General features: G+C 42.5%; 1 protein-coding gene across 1 annotated transcript in view; it reads left to right on the top strand.

Annotated features, from left to right (window-relative positions):
- Window positions 1-21,977, top strand: part of LOC119930497 (complement receptor type 2-like) — a 68,495-nt gene that overhangs the window by 36,212 nt on the left and 10,306 nt on the right. Inside the window, exons 9-13 of the mRNA XM_038748867.1 lie at window positions 4-100; window positions 1,214-1,302; window positions 1,989-2,180; window positions 3,187-3,369; window positions 9,774-9,869. Coding sequence (XP_038604795.1) covers window positions 4-100; window positions 1,214-1,302; window positions 1,989-2,180; window positions 3,187-3,369; window positions 9,774-9,869 — 657 coding nt within the window. The remainder of the gene's footprint in view (window positions 1-3; window positions 101-1,213; window positions 1,303-1,988; window positions 2,181-3,186; window positions 3,370-9,773; window positions 9,870-21,977) is intronic.

Genomic DNA, 21,977 nt, shown 5'->3' with positions numbered 1-21,977 from the left:
TAGCAAAACAGTGTCCCAATCCTGAGGACCTTCTGAATGGTCGAGTTGAAATACAGGATACTGTGTTTGGTTCCACCATCTTCTTTAGATGTAATGATGGGTGAGTTGCGGGACGTGGTGTAAAACTATTGGCTTCTGACTATGCTAATGTTTTAAGCTATTAGCTCTTTGTGGGAAGGGAATGTGTCTGTTTATTTTTATATTGTACTCTCCCAAGCACTTGAAGCCCATTGTTGGGTAGGGATTGTCTTTGTTGCCAAATTGTACTTTCTAAGAGCTTAGTACAATGCTCTGCACACAGTAAGCACTCAGTAAATATAATTGAAAGAATGAAAGAATGAATGAATGAATGTTTTCATACTGCGGCACTTTAGTGCTCTTCTTTCAGAGACTTAGAAATAATCTTAATAACTGTTCCTTAATTACTTGGCTGTGAAGTGAAACGAATGTTACTGATCTATTTTACAGACATTTTCACTATAAAATCGTTATTTGTAGAGCAGGTTGAGTTCCTTGAGGAATCGTTCCATGTGCTCAGAAGGTATTAGTAGCCAGCATTTTGAAAGTTAGTGGGAGACCAGGATCCCTTCAAAAAACAACTTTGAGCCATTGGGTAATACAAGAATAATAATAATAATATTAGTATTTGTCAAAACCAAGAGATACTGACTAATAATCTGGATTCATTAAATACATCTAATCCCTGTGCCTTGCCTTCTTCCTACTGATGTATGTTCCATGTCATTGGCTAAATGAAGGCCTAAGGAGTCAGAGGACCTGGGTTCTAATCCCAGTTCTGCCACTTGCTGCTGTGTGTCCTTGGTCAAGTCATTTAATTTCTCTATGTTTCCTCAGTTTCGTCATCTGTAAAGCTGGGGTTAAATACCTTTTCTCCCTCCTACTTAGACCGGGAGTTTCGCGTGGAACCAGGGCTGTGCCAGACCTGATTATCTTGTACAGTACTGTTCAAGTTAGTACAGTAATATAAATGCTAACTATCACAGTAGTAATAGCAGTCTTATGGTAACATGAATTGGCTCAGTTTCTGCTAATAGATGGAAGGAACACAGTAGAAGAATTTTTTTCCAGACTTCTGCATTTTTCTGTGAAATTTCATGTTTTTCTCTTTGCTTTATGAGAGGTCATAACTGATGGAATTGTTAAAGTAACTTTCCTTTCTCCTTTCCCTTCCTATCCGCCCCCACCCCATTAGGTACACCTTAATTGGCTCATCTCAGAGCATCTGTGAAATTACAGACAACAATAGGGTTGGCTGGAGTCAAAGCCATCCAGTATGTGAAAGTAAGTCATTAGCAGAAATTGATGTTTGGGTGAATCTTGGAGCATAGGTAGTGACTTTTTAAAAATGATATTTGTTAACTATTTATTGTGTGTCTAGCACTGTTTTAACTGGGGTAAATACAAGCACTGGGGTAGATACAAGTCCATCAGGTTGGACACAGTTCCTGTCCCACAAGGGGCTCTTTTGACCTGATTATATTGTATCTACCCCAGTGCTTAGTACAGTATATTGCTCTCTTCTGTTTGTCTAAAATTTAGTTTAAGAATGTAGTTTACATCAACTCCACTACAGATTGCAAAATTGTCATTTTTCTTTCTAAACCTCTCTGGCTTTTTTCACCATCAAATAGCAAGAAAGCATGCCTTTGATCAGTAGTGATCCATTATCAAGAGCTGACTGTACTTACTGATTATGAAAGGCTTATATAAGGCTTCTTCTGATGGATCTTCCGGGGTTTTTTGTATCTTCTAAACAAGATTTAATCGGAAACCTGCTGAAGTGCTTGCAATGGCTGAGGTATTTCCAGAGGGAGGGAGTAATGAGTCATTTCTACATGGTAGGAAAGGTGAAGTCTGGAAATTAGGAATATGCTTTATTTCAAACCTCAAAGTTAAAACAACTTTTTAACTTTTAACTTTTTAATTTTTTTTCTCTCACTTCCCCCCAACCCCACTCCCAACTGCAGTCATTAAGTGTTTACCACCTCCAGATATCAGTAATGGGGTAAAGGTACAAAATGAAGATGAATATTCTTTTGGCTCTGTTGTGAATTATAAATGTTACAAAGGCTTCTCACTTATTGGATTGGATTCTGTCCACTGTATTTCTGATAACCGCCGATCTGGAAAGTGGAGTGGCAAACCTCCTGAATGTAAAGGTAACCAGTTTCCATGGCATTTTTTTCAGCCTGTGAAGTTTCTTATACACACCCCATAAAATAGCAACTAGAGAAAAGATTAAATGTTTTAGATGAATTCAAAGGAATTCCAACAATTTTAAACCAGGTCTTATTTTTAATGTATGATTGGGTGGAGATGGGGGCAATCTCCTGAAACTTGGAGAACATGAAATACAGTTTGGCTTGATAAAGGGTTCACACATCCTTTTCTCCTGTAGTATTAAAAATTATTTTCATGAATGCTGCATCATCGGTTAATTCAATCTGTACCATTTCCCTTTTCTCAACTAAATTTGCATCGCCTTTGTTGCTAACATTTCCCCTGACCCCTGTTTACCACAGAAACGACACATCCCTAACTTTACTTATGACAGTGAAGATTAGTTGCTGCTCCACTTACTCAAGGGCACTTGAGGAAGAGGCTATTCTGGGAAGGACCCAGGTGACTGACCACTACCCCAGTTTGTTAGCTCCTGGTGGAGCATATAAATAAGGTTCTCCTTTGCAGTATTGCCCTTTTTTTGAGTGAGATCATTTGTGAGTTTTAAAACCGTCCATACTAAGTCAAATGAAGTGATTTGTTTACTTTAATCACTTTTATCAAAAGAATGGAAATTCAGACTTAAAGATTTTTTTTCCAATTGACATTCAGTCCTGACCCCTCCATGTGTATGCCAATTACAGCTAATGGAGGATGCACTCTTGAAACAATCTCAATTTCTAGCCCTATACCTGCATTGATGATTTTACTTTAACTTAGGAAGATAATAGAATAAGTTCTACTTCTTGCCCTCTTCCCCCTGGTCTAGACTGTAAGCTTGTTGTGGGTAGGGAATGTGTCTGTTATATTGTTGTGTTGTACTTTCCCAAGCTCTTAGAACAGTGTGTGGCATATAGTAAGCACACCATAAATATGACTGATTGATCTTCTTGCCCATGTCCCTACTTACACAGACTATCTTTACCTAATCTTTTTCATTTTCAGTGGTCCGCTGTGAAAATCCCATAGTCCAAAACGGACATCAGACATCTGCCTCAGCACCCCCTTATTCATATATGAACTATGTGACATTTCAATGCAATCCTGGATTCGTCATGGTAGGCAAAAGCAGAATTTATTGTGGAGCCAACAACCTCTGGATTCCCAAGATTCCAAGATGTAAAGGGGGTAAGGGCCAAACCTTTGCTATAATTTTTTTTTCCAAAGTCAGACTTTTATTTTCTCCTTTTTCTGTGTGAAAAAAATCTCATCTGTTCATGGTGAGAGAAGAAAAAGAGAGATTCGGGCTAACAGTAAATGAACTACAGATACAGACAGTAAATGAAATACTGTCTTCCTCTACGGTAAGTCTTGGAATTCTTTTGAAATAGAAAGTTTTATTGCATTATATTAGTTTGACTTTTTGTATCACAGAAAGATGTTTCACTTTTTGTCCACTTTACAGAAATTCTAGGTAATCTTGATTTCTCCAACAATGAAAGTTTTGCTAAAATCTAAACTCAGTTTTGTAGAATTCAAAGTATCCAGTGTCAGCAGCACCACCACCTTCTTCTTAAAAAGGTTGAGAAGCAGCATGGCCATGTGGAAAAAAGCACAGGCCTGGGAGTCAGAGGACCTGGGTTCTAATCCTGACCCTGCCAAATGCTTGCTGTGGGACCTTAGGCAGGTCAGTTAACTTTTCTGTGCTTCAGTTCCCCTGTTCTTCCTCCTACTTAGACTGTGAGCCCTATGTGGGACACGGACTGTGTCCAACCTAACTCACTTGGATCTACCCCAGCGCTTAGAACAGTATTTTGACACTTAGTGAGCGCTTAACAAATACCCTGAAAAAGAAAGACAGGAAGAGAGAAAGAAAGTGAGGAAGAGAGAGAAAGAAGAGAAAGAAAATAAGAAAGAAGAGAAAGAAGGAAAGAAAGAAAGGAAGAGAAAGAAGGAAAGGAAGGAAGGAAGGAAAAGAAAGAAAGAGAAAGAAAGAAAGAGAGAGAGAGAAAGACAGAAAGACAGAAAGAAAGAAAGAAAGAAAGAAAGAAAGAAAGAAAGAAAGAAAGAAAGAAAAAGAAAAAGAAAGAAAGAAAGAAGGAAAGAATGAAAGGAAGAAAGGAAGAAAAAGAAAGAAAGAAGAGAACGCTAACTGTAGACATTATTGCAGAATTGTCTTGCTCTCCATTGCTGGCAAATCTTAGACAAAGGCTTTCTGAACAAAACTGTATTCTCTCTGTTGATATGGAACTGCACTGGAGCTTTAGTCCCCTCAGCGCAGTGCAGGAGACATGATCTTTATGGCATGAGAGACACAATGGAAGTCCATAGATCACTGTTAGCACTTCAACACCGTATTCACTAACCATACCAAACCAGCATAATCCCCGGATCTCTGCTCGCAAAGCTACTAGGGAGTTTCTGCTGCCCTGGGAATTTTACCAAGATGTAATGATGGTGTGGCTTCTTGTCAGAGCTGAAGGAGCCAGGGCTCAGCCAATGTCTATCATCAACAGAGTAAAGCAGGGTGGGTAATATCATCAGTATTATTATGAAGCCTTTATTAAGAAGTCTAAAATATTGGTTTTTGAGAATCCCCAGAAACGAGATCTTGGAATGTAGTCTGTGCACCCGTGTTCAGTAAAAATTAGTGGGGTTGGGAGCCAATGTAGCAGCATCGACAGGAGGCAAAACCACAATGCGCCTCTAACATATGACAAAATGGAATGATCTTAAGATGTCCTAGCAACCAGTGAGTGATGAATAGCAAAAAAAAGGACCATAGGAAATATTTTTGAGGTGGCGAAACACAATGTAATTGGAAAGCAGCAATGTCCGTCAGACCCGTCTGCAGTGCCCAATTAGGAGAGGGGTAGTTCTTTTTCAGTAAAAGACCTCGAGTTTGAAAGAGAGTTAAAAATGGGGTCAGTTTCTACAGGTAGCAGCCTTTTATTTATATAACATGGAAGGTAGTAATGCACATAGCTTGGCCTTTTCATCCATACCTACCCGTAGATCTCTAGGGTGGTTAGTGTTTGCATACTTGATCTCTGTAAGAAGTGATATTAAATGCAAAGGCAGCTCCCACTGGAAATTCCTACAATGTGGCTTGTTTTATGTATTCATTGCCAGTGGATAAAGGAGCATTTTCCCTTATATTTTGGTTTCACACAATAGTTTTCTCACCCTGAATCAGAAAATTGGAAGACAGGAAGCAGTATGGCCTAGTGGATAAAGCACAGGCCTGGGAGACAGAAGGACCTGGGTCCTAATCCCAGTTCCATCACTCATCTGCTTTGTGACCTTGGACAAGTCACTTTACATTTCTGGGCCTCAGTTACCTCATCTGTAAAATGGGGATTAAGGCAGTGAGCCCCGTGTGGGACATGGACTGTGTCCAACCTGTTTAGCTTATATCTCCTCCAGCACTAAGTACATTGCCTGGCACATAGCGCTTAATGAATACCATAAAGAAAAAAATAGACTTGTATATTGAAGGAAAGGCCGACGAATGCAAGACTAGTTGTTAGGTTAAGTCACATTGTTGACTGCAGCCCTTTCCTCATGTAGAGTTTATTTTATTAGAGGGGTGTTTTCCCTGCTCGAATTAAAGGCGCCATGGCAGAAAGACTGGCCAGTTAGAATTTGGATGACAAGTAAAGGAAGGAGAGGCCAGGGGGTACTTGAGTTCTCTTCCCAGCGTGGGTGAGGCTGTGAGGTTTGGCTCCTGGAGAAGAGTGTTCTTATTGTAGCTGAGGTTCTGAGAGGGATGGGATAAGGTCTTCCCACTGCCAAAGGTGAACGTGACTGCCCTTCATGTTGTGCTGCCCCCTGAAACTACCGCCCCTTCCTGCTCATGCCCTGCTTTGATTCTCCAGCCCTACTTGAGACACCTGAAGGCCACAACTGTGGTTGTTGTCGTTCGTTGTTTAGTTTTTCATTTCTTGTTTGTGCCCTTCCTCTGGTTTTCAGGAGAAAATAAGTATGACTCCTCCGACCTTTCCCAAACCATTCTGGGGATAGCAACCGGACATGACTTGTAGAAGGGGTGAGGGGCCAGTGATGTCTGCTGCTATTGAGATCTCAGAGATGTTCTCTTCTATGACCACTAGCTACCCCCGTTCGCCTTACTAGCTGTCTCTACACGCACGCCGCCCCTGGACACAGGAGGACTGGGAAAGAGAGTGTGGATGGCTCAATACAAACCACCATCGCTCTTCACAAACAACTCAACCGAATGACCTGCTGGCAGGAGGATATACCTTTTCCCTCAAATGTCTGAGTAATGCTCAACCTGAATGGCAAGGGGCCAGGAGAGGTAAACTACTGTAATCGTCCTGGACAAAGTGTCTAGGTGTGGAAGAGGTTCTAAATCTTTCAAAGATTCTCACTGTTGGATACAATCTCACTACAACCCTCCCACTCCTTGAGAAGCAGCATAGCCTCGTGGAAAGAACCTGGGCCTCGAAGTCAGAGTTCCTGGGTCCTAGTCTCGGTTGCTCCACAAGCTTGCTGTGTGATCTTGGGCAAGTCACCTCACTTCTCTGTGCCTCAGTTTCCTCACCTGTAAAATGGGGATTCGATGCCTGTTTGCCCTCTCTATTACACTGAGCACCTCATGTGGGACAGGGACTGTGTCTGAGCTGATTGTATCAACCCTGGTACTTAACATAGTGCTTGGCACATCATAAATACTTAACAAATACCATCTTCATTATTTTTACCACTACTAGCAGTATCCTCTTCAAGCTGAAGGGCCCCTATTGTCTTTCCCTGTTTGTCCAGAGATGATTCTGAATCAATCAATTAGTAGTATTTATTGACCACCTACTATGTATAGAGCACTTTATTAAGCACTTAAGGGAGGTAGAAGCAATAATCCTGGCCTTCATAGAGTTTACAATCTAATGGGGGAGACAGACACAAAATAATTTACAGATAGGATGAAGTGCTTAAATAGTTGGGTGTACCCACTGATATGAGCACAGGTGCTATTGGAATCAGCCCACTTCCCAACACCTCTTTATAAAAGGTTTTAAGTGTGCTTCATTAAAGATCACAATGCATTCAAGATCTAAACTGGTAGCATTTTAGATTCATTTTGGTAGTGACTTTTTGTATTTAAATGGCATACCTTTTGAAGTTCAGAGCCCAGACAAAGAAAACAAACCTTTGACAAATATCACTCTTGTTTGCATAAAAAAAAGTCCTTGATAGCGTAATTGCAGTGTATGAGCTGATTGGGAACAGGAGAAAAAGGTGAAAGCTTGAATCAATCAATCAATCAATCGTATTTATTGAGCACTTACTGTGTGCAGAGCACTGTACTAAGCACTTGGGAAGTACAAGCTGGCAACATATAGAGACAGTCCCTACCCAACAGTGGGGTCACAGTCTAGAAGGGGGAGACAGAGAACAAAACCAAACATACTAACGTTTAGACTGTGAGCCCACTGTTGGGTAGGGACTGTCTCTATGTGTTGCCAATTTGTACTTCCCAAGCGCTTAGTACAGTGCTCTGCACATAGTAAGCGCTCAATAAATATGCTTGATGATGATGATGATCCTAACAAAATAAAATAAATAGAATAGATAGGTACAAGTAAAATAAATAAATAAATAGAGTAATAAATATGTACAAACATACATACATATATACAGGTGCTGTGGGGAAGGGTAGGAGGTAAGATGAGGGGGTGGAGAGGGGGATGAGGGGGAGAGGAAGGAAGGGGCTCAGTCTGGGAAGGCCTCCTGGAGGAGGTGAGCTCTCAGGTTATGATTGACACCAAACAAAAATGAGGAGATATTACTATGTTCAAAACATGGGCCTTTGGTTTGTTTGTCCAAGGTCAAAGAAAGGCCGGGAAATAACCTTTATTCATATCACTAGATGTATGATACAATATATTACTAGAACCTCCGTAATGTGGATGAAAGCAGAAAACCCCTGGAATTTTATTTCTAGTGAATTTGGCTTGTTCTTTCATGATAGTGAGAGTTAACCGCATAGTACAGTGCTCTGCATACAGTAAGCACTCAAATACCATTGATAGATATGTGGGTAGTGATGAGGAATCTGGTCAATCAGCAATGTGTACACAACCAATCAGTGGGAATTCTTGAGCACTTTGTGCAGAGCACTGAGTCAATCAATCAATCACTTATTGAGCACTTACTGTGTGCAGAGCACTATACTAAGCGCTTGGGAGAGTGCAGTATAACAGAGTTGCTAGACGCATTCCTTTTCAATCAATCAATGGTATTTATTGAGCGCTTACTACGTGCAAAGCACCACACTAAGCTCTTGAGGGAGTACAATACAACAGAATTAGCAGACAAGTTCCCTATCCACAATAAGCTTGCACTTATGAATGGAATCCCTTCCCACGAGGAACTTACAGTCTACAGGGGGAGACAGTTCCATCATTCAATAATATTTATTGAGCACTTACTGTTTGCAGATCACTGTACTAAACACTTGGGGAGAGTACGACCTAGCAATATAGCAGACACATTCCCTGCCCACAACGAGTTTACATTCATGACAGATAGGGGAAATGGTACAGTATACGGATATATACATTAGTGTTGTGGGGCTGGAGTGAGTATGCCTAAGTATGCCTAAGGGGTACACAGCCAAGTGCACAGGTGATACAGGAGGAGGGTAGGAGGGGGGAAATGAGGGCTTAGTTAGGTAAGGCCTCTTGGAGGCGATGGGATTTTAGGAGGGTTTTGAAGGTGGGTAGAGTGGTGCTCTGTCAGCTGTGAAAGGGGAGACAGTTCCAGGTCTGAGGAAGGGCTTTGGTCCATCACTCAATGAAAAGAGCCCAGGCTTGGGAGTCAGAGGTCATGGGTTCAATCCCGGCTCCGCCAATTGTTAGCTATGTGACTTTGGGCAACTTCTCTGTGCCTCCATTACCTCATTTGTAAAATGGGGATGAAAACTGTGAGCCCCACGTGGGACAACCTGATCACCTTGTATTCTCCCCAGCGCTTAGAACAGTGCTTTGCACACAGTAAGACTTAACAAATGCCATTATTATTATTATTATTATTATTATTATTATTATTATTACATTATACAGGACTGGTAAGGGCAGGAGGTTATGAAGCATCTAGAAGACATATCCTGCCATCCAGAAGCTTTCTGGGGAGAAACAGAATAAACTCAATAAACAAGAGAAGCCGAGAAGCAGCATGGGCTAATGGATAGAGTATGGGCCCTAGTCAGTAGGATCTGGGTTCTAATCCCAGTTCTGCCACTTGTCTGCTCCGTGACCTTGGGCAAATCATTCAATTTCTCTGTGCCACAGTTACCTCATTTGCGAAATGGGGATTAAGACTATGAATCCCACGAGAGACACTGTCCAACTTGATTATCTCATACTTACATCAGCATTTAGTAGAGTGCCTGGTACAGAATGCTTAAGAAACACCATTAAAAACAACCAAGGGCAATGGAGAGGAGGAAAAGGATAGCGCTAAACAGGTAACCCATGAACAACACACACCCTCCCATCGGCAAATTTTCTGAATAGTAGAAGGAAGTGATGTATTTGTTGGCTTACTTGGAACCCGTTTTCCACCTTCAGAGGGTGACCCAGATGAACCAGGCGACCATGATGGCCCAGTTGAACCAGGTGATCCAGATGACCCAAATAATTCAAGAATTCCTTTTGTTTGCATTAGTAAGTATTTTTTAACCAACCCCCAAGATGTATTTGGCCCAGCTGTATCTGCCCTGGTACCTCAGAAGCAACTGTCCATTTCAGAGAAGCAGAGTGGCTCAATGGAAAGAGCCCGGGCTTGGGAGTCAGAGGTCGTGGGTTCTAATCCCAGCTCTGCCTCCTATCAGCTGTGTGACTTTGGGCAAATCACTTCACTTCTCTGTGATGCACTGACCTCATCTGTAAAATGAGGATGAAGACTGTGAGCCCCACGTGGGACAACCTGATGACCTTGTACCTACCCCAGTGCTTAGAACACTGCTTGGCACATAGTAAGTGCTTAACAAATAACATTATTATTATTATTATTATTATTATTATTTTATTATTATTATTATTTCACTCACTTTCAGCCTTGGCCTCCACCTCAAAGAGAGTGCCACATTGGAGGCCTTTCTTCTCCAGTTATTTTCACCACCTACTCGACCCACTAGTAAAGTGATTCAAGCTCTAATGGCTTATACAAAACTGCTTTCATTCTCTTTGACCTTAGCAAGTTGGCCTGGGGGAATTAGAGTGCCAAAGATGTTTGTAGATGCAGAAACCTCATAGTAACCACCGTGGCAGGAGAATGTGGTTAACGCTTGTAACGTATGTTACCAATAGCTCAAATGGCGAACCACCTATTGCCATGACTCAAAAGGGAAATCTTTTCTGAGAACTGGCCCATCACTTCTATTCCTTTCTTTAATACATTGTTTGCTTAGTACATTATTAGAGAAGCAGCAGATAGAGCCTGGGCCTGGGAGTTAGATGGACTTGGGTTCTAATCCTGACTCAGCAGCTCATGTGCTGTGTGATCTTGAGCAAGTCACTTCACTTCTCTGTGCCTCAGTTATCTCATCTGTAAAATGGGGAGTAGGGTTGAACCCCATGTGAAACATGGACTATATCCAACCTGATTAGCTGGTATCTACCCCAGTGCTTAGTACAGTGCCTGATACCTACTAAGTGCATAACAAATACAATTATTCATTAATTCAATCATATTTTTTGAGTGCTTACTACATGCATAGCACTGTACTATGCACTTGGAAGAGTACAATAAACAGACACATTCCCTTCCCACAACGACCCTACAGTCTAAGGCGGGGAGACAGGCATTAATAGAAATAAATAAATTACAGATATGTACATAAGTGCTGCGGAACTGGGAGTGGGTAAGAACAAAGGGAGCAAGTCGGAAGGGAGTGGGAGAAGAGGAAAGGTGGGCTTAGTCAGGGAAGGCCTTTTGGAGGAGATGTGCCTTCAATAAGGCTTTGAATATGGGGGAGAGTAATTGTCTGTTGGATTTGGGGAGGGAGGGCATTCTGGGCCAGAGGCAGGTTATGGGTGAGGACTTGGCAGCAAGATAGATGAGATCAAGGCAGAGTGAGAAGGATAGCATTAGAGAAACTAGGTGTGTAGGCTGAGTTGTAGTAGGGGAGTAGTGAGGTGAAGTAGGAGGGGGTAAGGTGATTGAGTCCTTTAAAGCCAATGGCGAGGAGTACTTGTTTGATGCTGAGGTGACTGGACAACCACTGGAGTTTCTTGTGGAGTGTGGTAACATATCCTGAATTTTTTTTAGAAAAATGATCTGGGCAGCAGAGTGAAATATGGACTGGAATGGGGACAGACAGAAGGTTGGGAAGTCAGCAAGGAGGTTGATGCAGTAATCCAGGTGGGATAGGATGAATGATTATATTAATGTGGTAGCAGTTTGGATGGAGAGGAAAGGGTGGAAGTGTAATATAATAAGCTCCACCCAAATCATTCCAGAGAGTTGGGTAGCCATACCAATCTTAAATTTCTCTCCAGGCAAGGAAATGCTGTAAACTTTTGGTAGCCCCATCCAGATTTAACAATCTCTATGGTTGGGATTTTTATTATCCTGTCTAAAGTTTTCATGCAGCAATTCAACTTCATTTCCTCTCACTCTGTCCTATGGAAACAGGCAGTGGCTAATTCCTCCTCTTCATGTTAAGTCACCCTTAAACTCTTCAGGTTGGGTAATAATAATTCCTTTAAGCTTCCTTGAAAGATCTTTGTCCTTAACCCCGCAACCCATCAGCCCCCTCCTCCAGACCCTCGCCAAATTCTTCTCATCCCTCTCAAGTTGTGGATTTCTGGCCTGCCAAAGATAGCTAGAATATTGGATTGACCCAAGAAAGGAAAGAAATTCCTATACATTCAATCTATCAATCAGTGGTATTTGTTGAGAGCTTACTATGTGCAGAGTACTGTACTAAACACTTGGGAGAGTACAGAATAACAGAGTAGGTAAACATGTTCCCTGCCCACCACAAGGTTAGAGTCTTGAAGGGGAGACCGATATTAGTATAAATAAGTAAAATTACTGTGTAATTTTAATAAATGCTGTGGGGCAGAGGGAGGGGTGAATAAATGGTGCAAATCCAAGTGCAAAGGCGACACAGAAGGGAGTGGGTGAAGAGGAAATGAAAGCTTAATCTGGGAAGGCCGAGGAGGTGTGCTTTTAATAAGGCTTTTCAGGTGAGGATGAGTGATCAACTGTCGGATACGAAGAGGGATGGCGTTCCAGGCCAGAGGCAGGATACGGGCAAGAGATAAGCAGTGGGATAGAAGAGACTGAGGTACAGTGAGAAGGTTGACATTAGAGGAGCAAAGCGTACTGGCTGGGTTGTAGTAGGAGAGTAGCAAGGTGAGGTAGGAGGGGGCAAGGTGATGGAGCGCTTTAAAGCCTATCGTAAGGAGTTTTGTTTGATGTGGAGGTAGATAGGCACTCCCTGGAGGTTCTTGAGGAGTAAGGAAAAATGGGCTGACTGGTTTTGTAGAAAAATGATCCGGGCACCAGAGTGAAGTGTGGACTAGAATGGCTAGAAACATGAGGCAGGGAAATCAGCAAGGAGGCTGATGCAGTAATCAAGGCAGGAAAGCTGCTTGGATGGTAGCTTGGATGGTAGCAATTTGGATGGAGAGGAAAAGGTGGCTTTTCTCAGTTCATTCATTCATTCATTCATTCAATCATATTTATTAAATGCTTACTGTGTGCATGTGTGCAAAGCACTGTACTAAGTGCTTGGGAAGTACAAGTTGGCAACATATAGAGATTGTCCCTACCCAACAACGGGCTTACAGTCTAGAAGGATGTTTGTGAAGGTTGATAGGTGACATTGAATATGTGGATTGAGTAAGAGAGATGAGTTGAGAATAATGCCAAGATTACAGGCTTGTGAAACAAAGGATGGTGGTCCTGTCTACAGTGATGGGAAAGTCAGGGGGAAGGCAAGCTTTGGGTGGGAGTATAAGGAGTTCTGTTTCAGACATGTTAAGTTTGAGGTCTCAGCAGAACATCCTAGTAGAGATATCCTGAAGGGAGGAGGAAATGCAAGATTGTAGAGAAGGGGAGAGATCAGGGTTGGACATGTGGATTTGGGAATCATCCACATAAAGATGGTGGTTGAGGCCACAGGAGCGAATTACTCCTATTTTTCTGACCCAGCATTAATACTTAATTGGTGTGGATTAAGGCCAGATGTGATTCCGCTTAATTTCAGGAAGGCCCAAAGTCATCTCTCTGGAGGTTTTCAATGTACATTCATTAGGCTTTCATTGGACGAAGGTACTCTAATTGGAATCACAATCTGTGAGCTCAGCCTGCCTTCCCGATGTTTCTAACACTATCTTGTTTTCTTACATGGCATCAAATCCATCCCTTAGGAGACAAGCTAAAGTCATTTTGTTCAGAAATAGATTATTGTGCTTACAGGCATGGTGAAGGTAGCTGAAGACAAAAAGCAAGGAGCAGGAAAGATGCCAGAACAGGGAGAGCCTCTGGACCTACAGCCCCCTGTGGAGCAACTATAGGGATTTTGATGAGAAGAGGGGCAAGGAAAACAAGGAAGGGTAGGAGAGAACCAAAACAAGACACAGGCCACCCCAATCATGCAACAATAACGATGACTCAGGCGGCTAGGTCTGATTTTTATTTCAGAAAAGCATGACCTAATGGAAAGACCACAGATTTAGGATTCTGGAGAACTGGGTTCTAACTTCATTCCACCCTTTGGGTGAATCACTGAACTGTGCTCTGCCAATATGTAAAATAAGGGATTTTTTCCCCTATGTAAAATGTGGTTACATCCCCTGTCTTCCCTCCTTCTTAGACAAGGAGTCCCATATTGGGCAGGAACTGAGTCCAATCTGATTATCTTGGATCTACCCCAGTGCTTAATACAATGTTTGGCAAATAGTAGTTACTTAACAAATATCAATCAATTGATCGAGCATATTTATTGAGTGCTTACTGTGTGCAGAGCAATGTATTGAGTGCCTGGAAGAGTATAATAAGAGGTGATAGACGTGTTCCCTGCCCATGAGGAGCTTACAGACTGGAGTGGGAGACAGACATTAATATAAATGAATAAATTATGGCTATGCATGAAAGTGCTATGGGGCTGAGGGAAGAGGGAATAAAGGGAGAAAAGAGAAGTACAATGGCAGTGCAGAAGGGCATGGGGAAAGAGGAATAAGGGCTTAGTCAGGGAAGGCCTCTTGGAGGAGATGTGCCTTTAAATAGGCTTTGAAGGTGGAGAGAGTAATTGTCTGTTGGTTAGGAAGTGTGTGTGTGTGTGTGTGTGTGTGTGTGTGTGTGTGTTTGTGTGTGGAGGGGATTCCAGGTTAGAGGTGGGATGTGGGTGAGCAGTTGGCAGCGAGATAGACGAGATGGAGCTACAGTGAGTAGGTTGGCGTTAGAGAAGTGAAGTGTGCAGGCTGGGTTGTAGTAGGAGAGCAGTACGGTGAGGTAGGAGAGGGCAGTGTGATTGAGTGCTTTAAAGTCGATGGTAAGGAGTTTCTCTTTGATATGGAGGTAGATGGGCATCCACTGGAGGTTCATGAGAAGTGGGAAAACATAGGCTGAACGTTCTTGTAGAAAAATGATCCAGGCAACATAGTGAAGTATAGACCGGAGTTGGGAGAGACAGGAGGCAGGGAGGTCAGCAAGGAGGTTGCTACAGTAATCAAGGTGGGATAGAAAAAGTGCTTGGATTAAGGTGGTAGCAGATTGGATGGAGAGAAAAGGGGGGATTTTAGTGATGTTTGAAGACTGAACTGACAGAATTTAGTGACACTGAATATGTGGGTTTAGCGAGAGAGATGAGACAAGGATAACATCAAGGTTATGGGCTTGTGAGACAGGAAAGATGGTGGTGCTTTCTTCAGCGAAGGGAAAATCAGGGAGAGGACCAGATTTTGGGGGGAAGATAAGATATGGAAGATTGATTGACTGATTGGACAGAGCCTAAGTCCCTGAATGGCCTCACCAGAGAGGAGTGAGCCAGGAAAGGTGGGGTGAGAAGTCAGCCATCTTGTAGCCATTTTTTCCTGGCCTGTATCTAAAGCTGCCTAAGAACTTGGGGGGAGAGTTGGTGAGGGGAGAGGGCAAAGTTAATGGCTTTGCCCCAGGTTTCAGTTCCAAAAGGGCTATTGCCACTTCTTTACCTCCCAAGAGTTGAGGTATATGGTCCACTATAACTAGTTTCTGCTGTTCTCATAATTCCCTATAACCCTTGCTATCATCTCTGTTTTAATTGTACACCATCACAGTCATTGTTCAGTTTTTATTTAAGTAACTGGTTTTTTCTTCCTAAATGGTACCTATTGAGTTCCGATCAGTTCTTCAGGAAGTGTTTCCTTAACTTGTGTTTTCACTGTGCATTTGGACAGAATGCACTTCTGACAATGTGCAGCTGTCTAAGTACAATGCAGCGGGACATTGGAAGAGGCAGTTGGGTGTGTGCATGCAATGTCTGCCGCAGGGGGAGTTCTACAGTGCAAGTGTCCCTTAATGTGCGGTCCTTCAAAAAACAACGCCCTCCTTATAGGAAAACTGATATTCTTGACTTATCTCTGGGAAGCAGCATGGCCTAGTGGAACAAGCATGAGCCTGAGAGTCAGAGACCCTGGGTCCTAATCCCACTTACCTCCCTTGTCTGCTGTGTGACCTTCAGCAAGTCACTTCACTTCTCAGTGCTTCAGTTTCCTCGTCTGCAAAATGGGGATTCAAATAGCTGCTCTTCCTCTGATTTAGACTCTGAGCCCCATGTGGGACCTGGTTATCTTCTGTCTATCCCAGTGCGTAATACGGTGCTTGGCACATACTGAGCACTTAACAAAGCATGACTATTATTATTATTATTATTTTATCTACATATGTATATATTCATGTATATATATTTCAACCCCCATATACAGTCTGTCACAAAATTCTTCCAATTCTACTTTCATGTCTTTAGAATCTGCCCCTCTCCATCCAAACTGCTACCGTGCTGATCCCAGTACTTATCCTATCCCAGCTTGACTTTTGCATCAGCCTCCTTGTTGATCTCCCCACCACCCAGCTCTACCCTATACAGTGCATACTTCACTCTGTGGCCTAGATCATCTTTCTAGAAAAAGTTCTGTCTATGTCTCCCCACTCCTCAAAAACCTCCAACGTTTGCCTATCCCCCTCTTCATCAAACAGAAACTCCTTACTCTCTGTTTAAAGGCACTCAATCAGTTCTCCCCTCCTTCCTTACCCTGCTGATGTCCAACTACATCCCAAACCATACACTTCACTCTGATAATGCCAGCTTACTTACTGTACCTTGATCTCTTCTAACTCACCACCGATCCCTGGCCCATATCCTTCCTTTGGCCTGGAACTCACTTCCCCTTCATATCCGACACACCACCACTCTCTTCACCTTCAAGGCCCTCCTAAAATCACATCTCCTCCAAGGAACCTTGCCTGACTAACCCCTTATTGCCCCAACCTATTCGCCTTCCCTCAAATATCACCTTTCCACTTGATATTCATTCCAGCCACACAGCATTTGTCTACATGTCCTTACACTCTGCCATTTCCCTATCTGTAACTGACTTTAATGTCCGTCGCCCCCCTAGACTGTAAGAATGTGTTCTTCATGTCAGTTATAAGGATAAAATAATTAAATAGGGCCCAGCCTGCCCGACCCTCTTTTAGCATAGCTTTCAGTTATCTGCTTTGTTCACCAATGTGAAATCATGTATTTTAATTCACGGCACTATCTTCTTCTTTGTTGTTCAGTATGGCTCAGTAGGTGTTGCTGGTGAAAATCTTCCAGAAGCCAAATCTGATACCTTGTAGCAGGTCTAATGCCTTCGTCCACTCTTGGAAAAGGCAGTCCTTAGGTTTTTCAGGCCTTTAGGTTGATTTAAAATTTGACACTCATGTTGATGCCACATGCTTCCTACTGATCTTCCCAAATACTTGCAGACTTTTTGATAAAACTTTTAACTCCTGGTCTCAATTTTCAAGTCTGAGTTCACCTCATCATTTTCCTTTCAAATGTTATTCTAACTGGTAAGTACAGTATCACTGTAAAACTCGCAAGCAAACCAACAGTGATATTGGGGCATTCTTGAAAGTGTTTTTTCACGTTCATTTCAGAGCCATGGAAGGTGATTCTGGGTCATTTACTACCTTTAGGGATTCTTTTATTAAATTAACTCTCTTGATTCCCAGTGAGAAGTATAAGAAAATGCCTTGTGTGAAACTAATGTGATAATGTGAAATAAATGGGAGTAAGAATGACATCTATAAATTTCATTTAAAGCTGCAATAGAACAAAGAAACTATACTCTCTTGGTCTCAAAAATCTGGACATCTTTTATTTATCACATTTCATAAAACCATCTTATAATTAGTTATTTGATTTCATTCATTCTTGCCCCATGTACCATAAGAAAGAGAGCAGATAAGAAGGATTAGAAAGGTGTTGAATTTTAGATTTTTGTACTCTCCAACCTGGTTTATTTTGAAGGGTTTGTGGTTAGAAAACTTCCTTTTGATTGTCCTCAATGGGCCCTAATTTGGTTGCCAGTCATTGTAACATCCACCATGTTGGAATATAATTGGAATAGTCTGAAATAGGTCACAGCCAGAATGGGCCTAGGAGTCAGAAGGATCTGGGTTCTAGTCTCAGTTCTGCCACTCATCTGCTATGTGATTTTTGACAAGCCACTTAACTTCTCTGTGCCTCAGTTACTTCATCTGTAAAATGGGGATTGAGACTGTAAGACCCCATGGGACATGGACTGTGCCCAACCTGATAAGCTTCTATCATAAGAAATACCATAAAAAATTCCAAAGACTTCATATTTATGAGGAAAGGCCTAGGAATACAAGATTACTTTGTTAGGGTATTTCACGTTGTTGATTGCAACCCTTTTCTCATATATTGAGTTTATTTCATTAGAGGGGTTGTTTTTCCAGCCTCGAGTTAATGGCACCATGACAGAAAGGTTGACCAGTAAGAATTTGGATGACAAGGCTTTCATTGGAAAAGGAGTCATTTTATTGCTAAAGCAAGTAATGGCCAGTTGGGTACGCGAGTTCATATCCCAGCGTGGGCGAAGCTGTTGGGTTTGGCTCTCGGAGAAGAGTGCTCTTATTGCAGCCGAGGTTCTGTGGCGGGGTGGGATAAGGTCTCCCCACGCTGGCAGGGATGAATTTGACTGTCCATCATGCTGTGCTGCCCCCTGAAATTACCACCCTTTCCTGGATTTTTGTTGTAATGGTGTTTGTCAAGCGCTTACTACGTGTCAAACACTGTTCTAAGCATTGAGGTAGATACAAGTGAATTAGGTTGGACACAGTCCCTGTCCTGCATGGGCCTCGGGGTCTAATTAGGAGGGAGAACAGGAGAACTGAGGCACGGAGAAGTGAAGTGACTTGCCCAAGGTCACTCAGCAAACATGGCAGAGTGGATAGAACACGGGCTGGGAGTCAGAAGGTCGTGGGCTCTAGTCCCAGCTCTGCCACTTGTGTGCTATGGACCTTGGGCACGTCACTTCACTTCTCTGTGCCTCAGTTACCTCACCTGTAAAATGGGGATTGAAACTGTGAGTCCTACATGGGACAGGGACTATGTCCAACCCGATTTGCTTGTACCCACCCCAGCACTTAGTACAGTGCCTGGTACCCAGTGAGTGCTTAACAGAGTCCATAAGTATTATTATTTGGCAGAGCTGGAATTAGAACCCTGGTCCTCTGACTCCCAAACCTGTGCTCTTTCCAAAAGGAGATGCTGCTTCTCCACACAGCTTATGCACCGCTCCGACACTCCTGTCGCTCTCCGGCCCTAATCGAACGCCACAACTGTGGTTGTTGTCCTTTGTTGTTTGGTTTCGCATATCTTGTTTCCGCCTTTCTTCTGGTTTTCATGAGAAAAAGGAAAAGACTCCTCCAACCCTTCCTAAACCATTCTGGGAACGGCACCCAGACGTGGTCTGTGGCAAGGGTGAGGGCCCAGTGATGTCTGCTGCTACTGAGATCTCAGAGATGTTTTCTTCTATGACCACTAGCAACCCCCGTTCCCTTTACTAGCTGTCTCTGCATGCATGCCGCCTCTGGACACAGGAGGACTGGGAAAAAGAGTGTGGATGGCTCAACGCAAACCATCATCGCTCCACACAAACAACTCAACCGCATGACCTACTGGTAGGAGGATGTAGCTTTTCCCTCAAACGTCTGAGTAATGCTCAACCTGAATAGCAAGGGGCCAGGAGAGGTAAAGTATTGTAATCATCCAGGATAAAATGTCCAGGTGTGGAAGAGTTTCTAAGTCTTTCAATGATTCTCACTCATGGATACAATCTCACTACTACCTCCCACTCCTTGAGAATCAGCATAGCCTAGTGGGCCTGGAAGTCAGAGTTCCTGGATCCTAATCCTGGCTCCTCCACATGCCTGCTGTGTGACCTTGGGCAAGTCACTTCACTTCTCTGTGCCTCAGTTTCCTCATCTGTAAAATGGGGATTCAATGCCTGTTGGCCCTCCCTCTTACAACTGTACACCTCATGTGGGACAGGGACTGTGTCTGAGCTGATTGTATCAATCCCGGCACTTAGTACAGTGCTTGGTACCTTGTAAATACTTGATAAGTACCATCATCGTCATTCTTACCACAACTAGCAATATCATCTTCAAGCAGAAGGACCACCCTATATCTTTCCCTGCTTTTACAAAGGTAATTCTGAATCTATTAGTAGTATTTATTAGCCAGCTACTATACACAGAAGAATGTACTAAGGACTGAAGAAGGGTAAAAAAACACTGGAAATGGAAGAAATAATCCTGGCCCTCATGGAGTTTACAGTCTAAGGTGGGAGACAGACACAAAATAATTTACAGATAGGAACTGCTTAAATAGTTGAGCGTGATCATTGCTATGGACACAAATGCAACTGGAATCAGCTACCTAACACCTCTTTATAAAAATATTAAAGTGTGCTTTATTAAAAAGGCAAGTCACATTCAGGTGCTAAAATGGTAGCTTTTGAGGTTCACTTTGGTACCAGTTTATTATTGAAATGGCATACCTTTTGAAGTTCAGAAGCCGAGGAAGAGAAAGCAGGACTTTGACTATTATTAATCCTGTATGCTTTAAAAAACCAACCTTGTCAGTGTTAACTGCAGAGTATGAACTAAGTGACTGGGTAAAGAAGAAAAAGGCAAACAAAAGTTTGAATCTCAGGTTATGGTTGAAATGAAACAAAAATGCAGAGATACTTTTATGTCCAAAACTTGGGCCTCTGGGGTGTTTGTTCAAGGTAGGATAAAGGCTGAGAAGTAAATATTATTCATATCCTTCTAACATCTGAGAACATCCTTAAATCTGGATTAAAGTAGAGACTCCCTGGAAATGTATTTCTAGTGAATTTGGTTCATTCTTTCATAATAGAGTTAAGCCTTTAGTTCAGTGCTCTGCACATAGTAAACACTCAAATACCACTGAAAAATTTGTGGGTAGTGTTGATGAATCTGGTCAATCAGCAGTGTAGCTAATGTGTACACAATGAATCAGTGGGAGTTATTGAATGCTTACTTTGTACAGAACACTGTACTAAGCGCTGGGGAAAGTACAATCCAATAGAGTTGGTAAATGTAATCCCTGCCCATGAGGAGCTAAATAGTCTACAGTGGGAGATACATTAAAATACACTGCAGATGGGGGAAATAGTAGAATATAAGGATATGTACAAAAGTACTGTGGGACTAGGGTGAATAGCCTAAGGGTTACACAGCCAAGTGCATAGGTGATTCATTCATTCATTCATTCAATAGTATTTATTCATTCAATCGTATTTATTGAGCAGTTACTGTGTGCAGAGCACTGTACTAAGTGCTTGGGAAGTACAAGTTGGCAACATATACAGACGGTCCCTACCCAACAGCGGACTCACAGTCTAGAATGGGGAGACAGAAAACAAAACAAAACATATTAACAAAATAAAATAAATAGAATTATGTACAAATAAAATAAATAGAGTAATAAATACGTACAAACATATATACATATATACAGGTGCTGTGGGGAGGGGAAGGAGGTAAGGCAGGGAGGATGGGGAGGTGATGTAGGGGGAAGGCAGGGAGGGGAAAATGAGGGCTCAGTGAGGGAAGGCCCCTTGGAGGAGTTGGGATTTTAGGAGGATATTGAAGATGGGAAGAGTGGTGAACTCTTGAATGTGAAGCGGGAGGGCGTCCCAGGCCCAAGGAAGGACACAGGTCCAACACATTATTCAAGACTGGTAAGGGCAGGAGGTTACAAAGTGTCTAGAAGGCAGTATCCTTGCCAATCAGAAGCTTTCTGGGGAGAGGCAGGACAAACTCGATAAACAAGAGAAGCAGCAAGGCCTAATAGAGCACAAGCCTGGGAGACAGAAAGATCTGGATCTTAATCCCAGCTCCTCCACCTGTCTGCTCTGTGACCTTGGGCAAGTCATTTAACTTCTCTGTGCCTCAGTTACCTTATCTGTGAAATTCATTCAGTTGTATTTTGAGCGCTTACTGTGTGCAGGGAGTGAGGGGGTACAATACAACAATAAACAGACCCAATCCTTGCCCACAACAAGCTGTGAAATGGGGATTAAGACTAAGAGCCCCATGTGAGACATGAACTGTGTCCATTCTGATTAGCTTGCATCTACTCCAGCACTTAGTACAATGCTTGACACACAGCAAGAGCTTAACAAACACTATAGCTGAGTCCCTTCTTCCAAAACAAAAAACAACAAAGGAGAGAG

The sequence above is a fragment of the Tachyglossus aculeatus genome, chromosome 7 (assembly GCF_015852505.1).
Source record: "Tachyglossus aculeatus isolate mTacAcu1 chromosome 7, mTacAcu1.pri, whole genome shotgun sequence".
Classification (NCBI taxonomy): Eukaryota; Metazoa; Chordata; class Mammalia; order Monotremata; family Tachyglossidae; genus Tachyglossus; species Tachyglossus aculeatus.
This window is presented reverse-complemented; position numbering and strand designations above follow the sequence as displayed.